The 16,684-nt window shown below is 25.5% G+C and overlaps 1 protein-coding gene across 1 annotated transcript in view; it reads left to right on the plus strand.

Moving 5' to 3' along the window:
• LOC122858929 (chaoptin-like) overlaps positions 1-15,297 on the plus strand; it is a 57,257-nt gene extending 41,960 nt beyond the window's left edge. Inside the window, exons 2-5 of the mRNA XM_044162168.1 lie at positions 8,988-9,336; positions 9,509-12,715; positions 12,972-13,324; positions 13,408-15,297. Coding sequence (XP_044018103.1) covers positions 9,048-9,336; positions 9,509-12,715; positions 12,972-13,324; positions 13,408-14,004 — 4,446 coding nt within the window. The 5' untranslated portion in view covers positions 8,988-9,047 and the 3' untranslated portion in view covers positions 14,005-15,297. The remainder of the gene's footprint in view (positions 1-8,987; positions 9,337-9,508; positions 12,716-12,971; positions 13,325-13,407) is intronic.
• Positions 15,298-16,684: the final 1,387 nt, after the last annotated feature.

The following is a 16,684-nucleotide window of genomic DNA, read 5'->3' on the forward strand; positions in this document are numbered from 1 at the left end:
ATTTTCCAGCTCATGTTGGTTCAACGGAAAAATTCCATTTGACATAAAAAAAAGAAAAAAAAAAATGGAGAAAAAAAATTTATATATATATTTTTTTTTTTATATGTAGGAAAATTTTTATCTGACCTCGTTGGATTCGGAGAGTAAGTACTTGAGGCTTTTACGTGTTCTGAACTTAAAAAATATGTTTAATAAAAAAAAAGGAAAAAAAAAAAAATCTTATCGATACTTCTTGGAGTAAATATTATGTTGGGTAATAAAGATATCACTTGTCAATATACTCATACTCGTTTTATCATGTATATCTTTAAAATATTTTATTTATCTTTTCTTGTATTTATTTTATATATATTTTTTTTAATTTAACATTTGTTATTAACTCAGTATATAAGAATTAAGTATATATGTATACATAGAAATCCGTATGGCATTACTCCTGGCTTTTAAGATAATTCCATAAATTATTCTTGAAGATGGAAGGTAAGACACCTATTCACATTGGTTAGTTTCATTAAAATGCAAACTGAAGGTAAAGAGATGAAGACAGGAAAAGTGAGAAAGCAAAGTATGTTTAATTTCTATCCTTTTATTCCCTTTTTTTCTCTCTCATCTCATTTTGTCATAATAAATTCTAACAAAACTTCTGATTAACGATATACCACATTTATTTTTTTTTAATTTTAAATTATCATTTTATTAATTCAAATCTGCGATCCTTCTTTGCGTCTTATCTCTTCAATAATACAAAAATTAAGAAGCTGAAATATTACAAGATTGTCTGATGTATATGCAGAGAGTAATTTCATTATTCTTAAAAACAATTATGCATATATTGTAGACATTTGATGTTAAATACTTGCTAAATAGTTTTCTAAGTAGTTACAATTTTACATGTAGAAATGATCCTGACAATAAAAAAAAAAGTAGATAACTTTAGAGGATATACTGGAATTAACTGAAGTAAAAAATTAAAAAGACAAAAATATCAACGAGATAAAATTATTTATTTATTTATTTATTTATAAGAATTATTTATTTCTATTTTCTTAATTTATAAATAAAATTAAAAAATGATAATCAAAAATTGTCTTAATTAATTTTTATAAAAATAAAAATACAATGATTCTTGAAGAATTGTTAAAAATTAATTAAAATAATATAATAAAATTTCTGAAACTTTATTGATCATAAAATTAAAAAAAAAAGAAAAAAAAACAAATAATGTATTTAAAATAATTATTTAAAATGGTTTTTTCAAGTATTTTTTTTATTTTTAATAAATATTAACGATTTTTTAAGTGTCTCATTAAAGTGCATGTCATCATTCGGCCAAAATAAAATTTTATGCATGCTGTATATTTTTTTTATTACTTAGCATTGGAACAAATTATATTTAAATTACACAAAATGAACATTTATACGCACAAGTTATATTATATAATTGAAAAATAATTTAAAAAAAACCATTGACTGTATGGAAAGTTTTACACAAAATAAAAAGGATACAATCTCTATTGTATGAAAAAAACTTTACCTCAATTTAATTTATGGCTGATGTATATGTATTTTGCTCAAGTTGATAGGAAATTTCTTCGACTTTCCAACTATGCAAACGAATTAAAGATCTGTCAACTCCTTTCTCAAATGCAAGCGTTCAAAGTTTAATCGAAAAATCCGGAAACCGATGTCTCTCGTCAATATCTTTAGAAATGTTTTTTTTTTTCCAAAAAAGAAAAAAATAATAATAGAAAAAAAAAAATAAATTCATAGCTTTATAAAAAATTCATATATATCAGTAAAGTGATAAAAAATAAAATTGAGATTTTTCAATTTTGATAAAGATTAAAATTACACACAAAAATTCATGATATTCATTTATGAGAATTTAAAATTATAATAAAATAAATAAAACAGCTTATAGTGAATATTAAAAATAATAAAATTAAAAAATTTTTTAAATTGTATAATGAATGAAAAAATAAAGTTGATATATTCGAGAAAAAAATCAAATTGGAAGTTTGTTGAGTGATGAAATCCAAAAGGTTGTAAAACATACATATACAGTAAATTTATTTCATGAAGCCTCATTGTTTTACAACCATAGTGAAGTTGTGGAGAAATACGAATATAAAATGAGCTATAAATTATTTTCACGTAGGTAGTTTAAGTATCTTTCAAAAGTCAATTTACACACTACAAAATTTTAAAACTGTCTTACCATTTTGATGATCAAATTTTCATTCAGTATCTTCAATAAAATATATATAAAATTTCAAAGATTATTTATTTTATAAACACACATATATATATCGAGAAAATAGAAAACTATAGACAAATAATTTAAGTTTGACTTAAAGTTTGGTTTTTATAAAGTCTCGAAAAGCATTTACAGCTTTTGAAAAGCTCTCAGAGGTCTCAGAAAATACTTACGGGTTTGAAAATCACTTACAGGTCTCATACAAATATAAAATATATACACTGTTAAAAATGTTGGTGACATTGCATGATAGAATTTAATATTTTTTATTTCGATACTGAATTTAAACTCTATTAAATTTATAAACAAATTAAATGTAACTTTTTGCATTTTAGATTACATTTTATCATAATCAATAAAATATAAATATTATGCATGACTTTTATAATAATATACTTTCAATATTTATTGAAGTGTATATTAATTTAATAAAGTTAAAAACAATTTTTTTTACTTCAACTATTTTCAAGTATTTTATTTTATTTTCTTAATTTCCTTCATTGCACACTGATAACAAATAAAAGACGACCAATAAATATTTCTGAATGTTGTTTTCTCAATCTTCTTCTTCAAAATTTTCTACGAATACCATTCATTTTAAAGTACTCTTCATCCGCCAACACTATATTTTTTTTATTATTTGAAAAAAGTCTTAGCAGAGTGTCGCTCTCAACGCCCCAAAGGTAAATACAAATAGTTGCAAACTCTATACACATCTATGGTATTTTAAAAAATTTTTTTTTTATATACAACTTGTTTCTTTTTATACAATTTTATTTTATTTGTTTATTTTTTATTCTTATTTTTATTGCTCCATGACGCAATGACCTTTCATCTCTCTTTGAATGCTCCACGACGTCCAATACTGGAAAATTCAATCACTTCTCATTTCAATTTAACTTGGATTTCTATGGTCTGATCAATCAATTCTGTAAATTGCGTTCCCTCAAGCTTACGACCATTGCCACTCAGCATTGGATAAAAAGAAAATATATATATAGACACTTTCCTGTCAGGGATTTAATGTGTGTTTGTACTGGAAGAGCATTTGAGTGGATAAATTTGTAGATGTATTTTTTTTTTTTACAATTTTATTTTATCATTTACTTCGTACTTTTAAAGATGCAGTGAATTTTTATTATTTTTCTAAAACGCTAAAAAATACAACGAGAATAAATAATTAAAAAATACATGTATATAAAAAAATATGTGGAGGAATAAAAGAATTAAAAAAAACAAATTAAAAACATGTTGTCTTAAATGCCAAAGATCAATCAATAAATTATTTCCTACACTATTAGTCGTTCTCACTTATATTTTTATTATTTTTTTTTTTTTAATATCAACGTGTAGAAATTTCTCCAGGGTCGTTATGCTCTGACAACATATTTTTTAATACTCATTTTTATATTTTATATTATTATTATTATTATTTTTCACATTCCCATTTACTACTTGGCATATAAATCATACTCACAGATAGCTTATAAATCATGCTCGTGTTGCTCTTGTCTGAGTCAGAAAAAAAGGATGAGGTAGTTCGTTTGTTTCGATAGTAATAATGTCATGTACAAAGTCAACGCATGGTTACACTCAAGATCAGCTGCTATTATCAAACACTTTACAATATTCCTTTCAACAAGCTTCTTCATAAATTTTTTTTTTCTTTTCTTTTTTATTCATCATTCAACTTACTGTAACTTTATATTATTTTCACTTTAGCTTCAACAAAATGCTTCTTACTTTTCAACAAGTATATAAAATGTCATAACGAAGAAATTCTTAATTATATTTAGACATTGTTGCTGCTCATATTGTGCAGTTTATATAATAAAATATTCAATTTTAAAATTAATTTTCAATTTATTTCACGACTCACTTCTTGGTAGTTGAATATACCTTTTTTTTTTATTCCAGAAAATGAAGTGTTATTATAGAAATGTTTATTAAATGAGTTATTAAAAATAATTGATAATTTATTTTAATTATTTTTATATAATTAGTTGAAAGTTAAAACAAAAAAAAAATTATAAGAAAAAATAAAAAGAAACAACAGTAGATCAATTGTATTTCTTTGTTTTTTTTTAGAGAAAAAAAAAACATATTTTCAAATATTTCAATCGATTGTATAATCGTTTATGATAAAAGGATTTTTTTCAGTAACGAGTACAAGTTGAATACAAAATGATTGTAAAATTTTCAAGCTCAGTGAACTCTAATCTTAATGCAATGTCAGTCTTTTTCTCATTGAAAATGTTTTGAACAGTAAAGATTTTTATGAAAAGCTTCTTCTACTCTGTCACTTATTTCGGGTAAATTGGAAGAAAATAAAAAAAAAAGAAAATTCATAAAACAAGGAGAAAAGAATAAAAAATAAAAAAAAAAAAAAACACGAAGACATTCAACAAAGTTGTTGAGCAAAGTATAAAGAAAGAGCTAACAATTTAAATTCAAAGGGATTAAAATAAAAAAATAATTTAATGACAGAAGCAAAAAAAAAATTAAAAAAAAACTAAATTAGCTTGTCGAAAGATTTTTTTTTTTTTTTTTTTTTTGATTTAAATAAAATGTCCATTTCAACCATGATTGCTACACAATTTTATTTTACTTTTTACCTTGATATAAATTCTCTGTAGTTTTCTTGGTCGAATTCATGTTTTTTTTATTTTCTTACTTTCTTTTTCTTTGAACGAGACGAGAGATGAGATTATTTATCACTGCTCCTACAGACCGAGAGAAACCACAGGGGAATGTGTGCAAGGAAGATGTGATATCAAGATTCATCGCCTGCAGGGGTGGTGTTGAAAACATTCTAAGGGGTAACTGAAAATGTAGAACGCCCTGCCAAATCGACTTGAAGATTGCTTATTTTTCCATAATTCTTTCACCGTTGGTACACGATAAACTTGAAAATGTTATGCGCCATGTTTACCCGGGGCCAAAAAAAAAAATAAAAAATAATAATAAAAAATCAAATAAATACTAACTGACGATCAGAAAAACGACTTTTCAATCTAGATAACTTTCAACTTCCCTCTGCAGCAATGATTTTTCTTCTCTTAAATTAAAGCACATATATTGCATTAAAATACAGCCTATTTCAATCGATACCAAGACCAAAATAATTTAATATAATTATTAAAATATATTTTAAATAAAATAATAATAATAATAATAATAATAATACTGTGTGGACTATATATTACCCATAATTTTGGCTAAAATTTATTTCTACAGTGATTTAAAATTCCGATAACCACTGAAAGCACCCTACTATACTTTTTGCAGGCTACTTTTATGGTAAAAGTACAATCAACCTCGACGACACAACCAAGAGCTTATATGCACCATTTCGAGGCCAACCAACGAGCTATCAGACTCACCACTTATTCATTTTAATATTTTTTGTTTTTTTATTTTTCTCTTACCTTACTTTTATATATATATATACATATATTTTTACTATCTCACACTTTTCTTTCACCCTTTATTTTATTTTTTACTTTTTTTTTTTCATCTTCATTATTCTTATTGGTCTATTTCTTTTTTTTTTTTTTTCAAGTCAACTTCTTCAAGATGATATCGTTATCAGTATCGCAATCTTCTTACCTCCATGCCTATTCATTTTCAAACGCAACGACAAAATTTACAATTCTATATACTTTGTCTCTGGAAAATTTTTATGTTTAAATATACATAAGACAAAAAAAGCAAGAATAAAATGAAAACTTGTCGTGAGATAGAGTAGCAAAATTTTGGTTGAGAAAATTTATGAAAGATAGAGACGATTGTATATGATATTATATAAGAAAATAAGTACACTGAAGAAAAATGAAGAAGAAAATAAAGTGTAAGCGAAACGGGCTAGAAAGATTAGAAACTTTCTCAAGTGTCTATATACATTTTCAAGAAACTTGTACACAAAGAAACTTATATATATATATAGTCTATAAAGTACAAACAGCCGGAGATTATTGGATTTACTGTACTATGTAAAATACGATTGAAGAATAAAAATAATTTCAGGATGATGAATAAAAAAAACAAAAAAAGAATAAAAAAATTTTTTTTAAAAAAAAAAAAAAAAGTTTGGCAATTGGTGTGATTGTATGTGAGATAAAAAAAATAAAAAAATGTTCTGCATCGAATGGTGCTAGTGTCGCGTAATGTACTTTCAGGTTAAATGGGGTACAGTAGCTTTTTAGAAAATGAGTTTGGATGTTGGTGGTGGTGATGGTGGTAGTGGTTGGTTTTTCAAAAAAAAAAAAAAAAAAATGTGTAAGCCGACAGGGACTGTTCTATCTATCCTCGTTTCAAACTATTTCACTCGCTCTCGAGAGAAATATCACCGTTGGTTTTGCCTAAAATTTATTACACAGATATAGTCCACAAATGCTGTTAACATCGACATGAACGAGAAACCAAGCGAGAGAAAATAAAAGATAGAAAATTTTTGTCAGTGAATTAGTATATGTATATAGAATGTAGAGAAATCCTGCATTTGCACGAAAGGCACTTCCGGTTACTCGCTCTTTGTACATCCGCCTCGATTTCGTCATGTCAATGTAACTCATTCTCTACATGTCATTCACATGTTCGTCAGGCTGATACCTTTTACTGTTTATTCCCTAATTAATTAACCACCACACTCTACAACATTAAAAATATTTATAATAAAATATTTTTAATGTAATTGACAATTTACTTGCAGGCAACGTAATAAAACCAAATCACTTTTATATATATTTTTTTTTAATCTAAACTTTATTCATTTCTTTCTATTTTTTTTATTCTATATATATTATTTTTCATTGTTTTTTTTTTTCTATTTTAAAAAGAAAAATAGCATATGAAATCTTGTGTTTAACCCATAAATATATATGTACAATAATATTATTCAAATCGACAAGCGCAAAAAAAAAAAGTAATAATAACAATAATAAAACTCGGTGACATAAAATTTGTGTTTTTGTGAATATAGTTTTGAGGCTCGCGTGTTGAATTGCTTTGCGTGTTAGTAAGCATACACATGACGAAAACAAAAAAAAAATTGAATAATAATAATAATAATAACAAACCATTTGAATCGTAAAAATTTGAATTTTTCTACAGACTTCTGACTGTGTCAATACACTCGAGTGCAGGCTAAAAAAAAATAACAAAATAAATACAATAAAAGTCTGTATAGACACATGCGCACATATACGACTGTAGAATATGCTCAAAGGCTTGAATATTTATGATATATGTATATACAGTTTGAAAGTTTAGCAACTGCATAGCCATTTAAGTTTACGAAGGCAACAAAAAATAGTAAAAAATGAAAAAACTTGAAAAAGTAGAACGAAAGGAAATTAAAAATATATATATATTAGAATATAAAAAAAAAGGGTCAAATTAAGAATAATAAAAATAAAATAAAGAGTAAGAGAGACGAAAAGCTTGGGCTGTTGGTGAGAGGCTTGCAATTCACCGCAGGCTTCAGTGTCGCAGTATGAGGGTAAAGTGAACCAATGCCCGAATACAACTTTTGTTCTATATCCATATATAGAACTCACGTACAAAGCTCAGGTTGGCGTGTACCATTTGCATTCTCATTACCATCCTTCGACCTTATTTAAGCAGACGAGGAAAGCAGCAGGATGGCAACTGAGAAACTATACATATAATGTAAAACCTCATGATGTTGATAGTAAAACTCTATTGCTTAGTCATTGCCATATAAGAGAAGAAAAAAAATATATATATATCCCGTCCTCTTTGAGGGTTTTTTGTAGGAAAATTCAGGACATTATGTAGAGTGCCTCCGTGTCTCTTATAAACATTTTTTTTTATTTTATTTTTTTTTTGTAAATTTGCCACAAGTAGTACACTTCATTAGCGGTTACAGAGGATACACAACACCACGAAAGACCACAACAATTTAATCCTCGTTCACTGTACTATAAAATGACAGAAATTGAGGAAATTGAATGTCGATTTGTGTGGCTGTGTATATATGCATTAGGTTAAAACAACTTGCTGATATTGTAGAAATTTTGTACACTCTATAGTAAAAATAGTTTCTTCGATTTCTTTTGAATTTAAACAGAGTAGAACAATTTTTTCCAAGCCACAAAAAAAGCCTTTAATTTTATCTTTAATCAATGTGAGCATATAAAATATTTATTAAAAAATTTTAAATACTATAAATCCATTAAAAAGAATAAAGAATAATCGAAAATCTCATAAAAGTTATAACATTTTTTGAAATAAAAAAAAAATATATATACACTCACATACACACACGCAAATCAAAAAAGTAAATCCATAAAAAAAGTTCAAAAAAAAAAAATTCAAGCTTTGTTCCATTAACAGATAAGTCACGATTTCAGTTGGATTTTCAGGTTTTGCAATGGCACTCAGTTGAAAACAACTGCAAAAGAATGTCTATTGAGATTAAAGCCCTTGGTAGTTAATACGTATATGGATGTTAATCTCCAACTCGGTATAGACTAATAGTACAAACTGAGGATTTTGAGTATATTCAACAACTGATGTGCAAATACTGTTTCTATAGGCCTCTTTGGGTATTTACAACTGAACCATATACATAGTGAATTTTCATGTGAAACCACAATATGTGTGTGAAAATAATTGTCTTTGTATGTGCAGCCCAAATTTATATCAAGGATTTACCTTTATAATAATAATAATTTAATGTAATGTTTTAAAATTTTAAATGTTACAGATTATTTGGATAAATATACATAATGGTAAGGATGCCACATATGTGGAGACTTAAAGTACGATGATTCGGACAACTTGGCCACGAACCAAAAGAAAGTGGCACGATTCTAATTTGACATGGAATCGTCCAAAACAACGTACAAATGGTTTTTGCATAATATATTCAGTTTTTATTGCTGCATGGATGACAAGTCAAAAAGCTCAATGTACCATGTGTCCACCACCTGAAACAATATCTGGTTGTCCATGTTATAATTTTGCTGATGGTTTATTTTTGGAATGTGCTGGTGCAACTGAGGATTCACTTAAAATTGCACTAACTGGTGTTTTGAATGTTGCTGGTGGAGAAGGTCAGTTTAAAAATAAAATAAAAAAATATTATATTGATTTTTTTTCTATTAATATTATTGATGAGTCATTATGATGAAAGATTATTGTACAAAAATTAATTTATACATATTGTCTGAATAAAAAATATTATTAAATGAAAAAAAAAATAAATTGGTTTGATTGATATTTCAGATGCCATTGTTCAGTCATTAAGTATATATGAATTGGATCGTCGTGTTGAAGAGCTACGCTCAAATGTATTTCCAATTGGTACACAAATAAGACATTTACAAATATCACATTCTGGTATACGTGAAATAAATGAAGATGCATTAGATAAATTAAGTGATAGTATTGAATCACTGGGTTTAGTATCTGGTCGTTTACAACATATACCACAAAAATCATTATCAACATTAAGACGTTTAAATACACTTGATCTTGAATCAAATCATATTTATGAATTATCAAGTCATAGTTTTTATGGTTTATCATCATTGATAAAGCTTAATTTAAAAAGTAATCAAATAAATAAAATATCAGAATATACATTTGCTGGATTAGAAGATAAATTAAAAGACATTGATTTAAGTGAAAATAAAATACGTATGTTTCCAATGACAGCATTACGTAGGCTAAATCATTTAACAACACTACGATTAGCATGGAATGAAATATCACAATTACCAGAAGATGGATATTCACGTCTTGATACATTAAATTTACTTGATTTAAGTAGTAATAATTTTGATAAAATACCATTAAATTGTTTTCGTTGTTGTCATGGTTTACATACATTATCATTATATTATAATACTGTTGAATATGTTGATAAAGATGCATTTATATCATTAATTGATCTTGAAATAATTGATTTAAGTCATAATAAAATTGTATTTTTAGATATATCAACATTTCGTGCCAATCAAAAATTAATATCAATTGATTTAAGTCATAATCATATACATTATATTAAAGGTGTATTTACTAAATTACCAGATTTAAAAGAATTAATATTAACTGATAATAATATACTTGAAATACCAACTGATGCATTTATTGGCTGTACAAGTTTATCAATAATATATTTACAACAAAATGCAATAAGACATATTGATTCACGTGGTTTATATAGTCTTGGAAAATTATTACAATTACATTTAAGTGAAAATTATATTGATAAAATACCACGTGATTTTTTAGAACATTGTGAAAATTTATCAACATTATCACTGGATGGTAATAATATACGTGAACTTGAAGTTGGTACATTTGTTAAAGCTAAACAATTACGTGAATTAAAATTAGAAGATAATCAAATAACTGAAGTTAGACGTGGTGTATTTCAGCCATTACCATCATTACTTGAATTACATTTACAAAATAATGCAATAACTGATATGGAAACTGGTGCATTAAGATCATTACATAATTTACAGCATATAAATTTACAGGGTAATTTATTGGCAGTACTTGGTGATGTTTTTCAAGTATCAAATAGTGAATTAAATGGTGATAATATTAATAATAATAATAACAATAATAATGGTTTAGCAAATAATGCTGCTTTAAGTGAAGTTGGTAGTATTGGTAGTATTGGTAGTATTGGCAGTATTTCTGGTGGTGGTGGTGGTGGTAGTTCACTTGTATCAATACAACTTGATAATAATGGTCTTGGTGTATTACATAATGATTCATTACGTGGACAAACATCAGTTAAAATAATGTGGCTTGGACATAATAGATTAACACGTTTACAAGCACCATTATTTCGTGATTTATTACTTGTTGAACGTCTTTATTTAACAAATAATTCAATATCACGTATTGAAGATAGTGCATTTCATCCAATGCAATCACTTAAATATCTTGAATTAAGTATAAATCATTTAAGTCATGTTACTATTAAAACATTTTCTGAATTACATGAACTTGAAGAACTTTATTTACAAGATAATGGCTTAAGACATATTGATCCATATGCATTAACAGCATTAAAAAAATTACGTATACTTGATTTAGCAAATAATCATTTAAATATACTTCATAATACAATATTTCAAGAAGGTTTACCAATAAGAACATTAAATTTACGTAATTGTACAGTTAGTATTATTGAACCAGGTGCATTTAGAGGTTTAAATAATCTTTATGAATTAAATTTAGAATATAATTATTTAACAGCAGTATCACTTGATCGTATTGATATACCTGGTTTAAGAATATTAAAAATATCATATAATAATTTTAGTCAAATAAATAGTGAATCACTTGATGGTTTACCATCATTACAACAATTATCAATTGAATCATCAAATATACATGATATACCATATGATTTATTTAATAAAAATAAAAATCTTGCTAAATTATATTTAAATAATAATAATATTAAATTATTACCAAGTACATTGCTAATTGGTCTTGATATAATACGTGATATTAAACTTGATGGTAATAAATTTAAAGACATACCATATGATATATTTACAAATACAACGACAATTGAATATTTATCAATAGCAAATAATATTATTGAACATTTTGATGCATCAAGATTAAATGGTTTAATTAATTTACGTGAATTTGATTTACATAATAATTATATAAAATCATTGACTGGTTTTGAATCATCAAATTTTTCAAAGCTCATATCAATTGATCTTAGTCATAATCATTTAACAATATTACCATATAATTTTTTTATACACTCTGGACAATTACGTAAAGTTGAATTAGCTGGTAATAAGCTACATCAAATACCAGGTATTGCAATAACATCACAAAATATACCAAATCTTGGATGGTTAAATATGACACTAAATCCATTACAAAGAATAAGTGAATATAGTATTGATGGTAATTATCAATCACTACAAGAAATTCATATATGTTTTACAAATTTAACAATAATAACAAATCAAGATTTTGAACCATTTCCATCATTGTTACATTTATTTTTAAGTAATAATCATATATCAAGAATATTAATAAATGCATTTCGTAAATTACCAAATTTATTAACTCTAGATATGAGTTTTAATAATATTGATGTTATATCAAGTAATATATTAAAAGGTCTTGTCCATTTAAAATTATTAAATATGACTAATAATCGTATTAAAATACTTGAAGATTTTCCAATGGATTTAAAAAATTTACAAATACTTGATTTTTCACATAATAATATTGGTACATTAAGTAAAGGTACATTTCAACATCTTGGTAATTTAGTTGAGCTTCATTTATATGATAATTGGATATCCTCAATATCACAAGATGCATTCAGACTACTAAAGAAATTGCGAATATTAGACATCAGTAGAAATTATCTTCAAAATTTACCATTGAATGCATTTCGTCCTCTTGAGACACAGATACGAAGTCTACGTACTGAAGGTAAGTTTTCTCTCCCAAGTTAATTTTCAAATATGTGTGTATGTATATATATAAATTGTGGTTGTAGTAAAGGATTAGAGAGAGAGAGAGAGAGAAATTGAGTTGGTTTTGAAGATAATGTCATTGCACATGGTGGAGTTGTTTGGACGACAAATAATGTTCCTCTATATATATATATATATTAAGAATACCTCTCTTGTTTTCTCTAGTCTATCTTAATATAACAACAAGTAATTTTGAATGATCCTGTTAACAGAGAATCCACTTCACTGTGGTTGCGAGTCTCAAGAGCTGTGGGAATGGCTACGGGACCACCAAAAACTCGTAAGAGGTGGTGGTGGTATTGGACGTAATCGTGGAACTGGTAGTAATGGTATGGGTGTTAATGATGCTGAGGACGGACTTCTTAGATGTCAACAACCTCCAGAATTACGTGGACTTGTATTTCTTGATCTTGATCCACATGCATTTTGTTCAGCTCCACTTGTACTCAAAATTATTATACAAGATATTCAACCATTTTCATTACTTGTATCATGGCAAAGTCGTAATCATACTGGTCTTCATGGTTATCAAGTTGCTTATCATCCACTTGACAATGTTGATGAGGTAATAATTTTTCATAAAAATAAATATTAATTAAATAAATAAATATTATTATTTATGTTTTTATTTTTTTTGTAATTATATAGATACGTGGAAGAATTGTTGATCCAAAAATACATTCAGTTAAACTAACAAAATTATCATCAAATACATATTATATAATATGTATATTAGGTCTTGGTAATTGGTTAAATACAATAAGTGATAAAAATATAATAAAAAAATTTAATATAACAACAAATGATGATTTTATTGATATTAAAAAAATACCAGATATGATTGATTCACAAACAAGTCGTTGTGTTAAAATAAAAACATCTGAATTACCAGCAGCAATTGTTATAAATAGTGATGGTTCATCAATGAGTGATGTCAGTGGTACAACAAATAGTAGTATATTAACACGTAGATTTGGTCTTATTGTTGGTTGTTGTATGGGTTTTATTGTCTTTATAATATTAATCTCCGTTCTTGGCTATTTAAAAGTTAAAAAACAGAGAGAGACTGTAAAACGTGATCAACAACCAATACCACCAGAATACATATCATATAGACATTTTAGTATACAATCTGGTGGTGATGGTGGTGGTGGTGGTAATGCAACACGTGCCAATAACAATCAAGATACACCACATCAACAAGGTTTTGTTAATAATATTGGTAATACACCATTAAATGTATAGCGACAGAGTAATGGTTCTGCAGGTGACACAGCAAGTGCTATTGCTAATGTCTAACAATTCTGACAGAACCAACGACAAATCAACGTCATACTATGAAAATCACTTTGCCCTCCAAAACATCATACATATATATATGTAATTGCAAACGTATGTAATGTATATATATGTATAGATATTTAAAAATAAAATATGTTGCATATATATAGGTGCTGGTCTCCAAGAGTCCTCAATGGGACCAAAAAAACATTGAAATAATAAAAAATAAAATTTAAACAATACAATTTGTTTGTGAAAAATTGCACAAGACGAAAAAAATATAAAAATTATTATTATTATTATTAAAAAAGACTGTGAAAAAATAGGAAAAAATTATTATCAACATATTGTATTTAAAAGTGAGTGAAATTTATTGATTTATACATTTGTGTATATTTGTGGAAAATAAAAAAATAGATGTAATAATTTAATGATATAAAATTAGTTGAATGAAAAATACTTGACATTGGATTTGAATATTTTTTTTTATTTACGTATGTGAGGCTTATTTTAACAGTGAAATTTTTATATTATAATAAAATATAAACTCAATAATTGACAATGATAAATTATGAATGAATTATTATTATTATAGAATTTTAAATGTATATTGTGAGTAAAAATAATAATTAAAAAATTGTAAATTAACAAAAAAAATAAAATAACAAAGTTGGTGGTTTAATTTAAACTAACCACGATTGTATTCGTAATGTAATTTCGAGTATTATTCTCGGTAATTACAACTAAACACTGTGCCATATCGCATATATTTAACAGCGTAACATTTGCGACCAGTTTTCTGCAATTGTGTGTTTCTAAAATGGACCACAAATTTTTGTATCATAAATAAATGAAATGACAAAATTTTGATAGTTGAAAAGAAAATTTTAACAAATGTTTAAATTAAATTAATAAATAGAAGCAAAAATAAAAAAATTTAAAAAAATCAATTGATTCTCTTTAAACATAATAAGAGAAAAAATTTAAAAAAAAAAAAAAAAGACAAATAAATAATAAATAAAATTTAAAAAATTAAAATTAAAAAATCCAATGTAGAAAGTTGACCTTTTTTTTTTTTTTCTTTATTGGTGATATAATGAACACTAGGTTAAATTAAGCAATTCTATTAAGTAAAAAAAATGTATCATCGAAAAAGACACACAATGTAATATATCAACACAAAACATCACTGTAATAATAAATGCAAGAAAAAAAAAAATAAAAAGTTTTTTTTCTTTTCTTTTCTTTTAAAATTAATTATATGAGTGTTATATTTTTTTTTCATTGAAACCTTTAATAATTATTAATATCAAGTTTAATTTACATTGAAAAAAATAATAAAATTGATAATAATAAAAAAAAAAATCAATAAATTCTAGAGATGCTGCGATAATCGATAATATCGCGACAAGACGATACGATAATGACGACAACGATACGATAATGCTGGGACATCTTATCGTCGTCGTGACCTGAATCTACGATATTTGACTGACGATAACTATATAAAATTATCGTATTATCGCTATAATATCGGAAAAAATATACTATTTGATTAAATTTAAATTTTCGTATTTATTTTAAATTTTACAAAATTTTAAATTAAATTAAAATAGATTACTGCAACAAATAAAATTCAAATATTAATCTAAAAAAATATTAAATAATAATAAATTATAATAATATGAATTTTGATATAATAATTTATATAAATTATATAAAACGTTATTTGCATCAACTATAATATGATTTTTAATTGTTTTCAAGTTTTTCAATCAATATCATTTGCCAATGAGCTTTTAAACCATGAATTTACATAATAGGCTTTTGGCATGATAATTTTTACTCAGATCATTCATGTCATTTACTTATTGTCCTTAAGATGATTCTTCCTGTTTTTATAATGTTTTTGTATGTCAAAAATATTTGAAAATTTCACTGTAACTTATACTCGAAAAAATCATCGTCGATAAATGTAAATATAACGCACGATACGATACGACAACGCCTATGACGATACGATAATAAGACGACACGATAATCTGATTTTTTGTCGAATTTTTAGACGACACGATACGATAACGACAATTATCTTTCGCGACACGATACGATAATCCGCCAATTATCGTATCGTATCGTATCGCGGCATCTCTAATAAATTCTGGAAGGTTCGACAAGTGACGTGTAATTAAAATATCGACATGGATATTCTCGAGGGTGTGCCCAATGTTGATAAAATGCTGACGATAACAATGGGATGATTCCACAAATACTTCAGTCGCCATCGTGAATGCTCAATTCTTTTTAAATTGATATTTAAAAATTTAACTATATTATAACTATTTTTATCAACTCTATATTTTTTTCATCAAGACTATTTGATTAAATTTACATTTTTTTATTTATTTTTTTTATGAATTTTTTAATAAATTAAATTACATATAAAGTACTCGACAAATTTAAAAAACTCTCAAATATTAAAACTAAAATCAAAACTTAAAAATTTAATAATAAAAATAACCAGTAATTTTTATTTTTTTTTTTTTTGAAATTTTTAATTAATAATAATGATAATTAAATAGCAATATGGCATCAACATGACAATCATGATTGCCATAGTGTCCAATCAATTCAAAGGAACATG

This window comes from Aphidius gifuensis, linkage group LG6 (assembly GCF_014905175.1).
Source record: "Aphidius gifuensis isolate YNYX2018 linkage group LG6, ASM1490517v1, whole genome shotgun sequence".
NCBI lineage: Eukaryota > Metazoa > Arthropoda > Insecta > Hymenoptera > Braconidae > Aphidius > Aphidius gifuensis.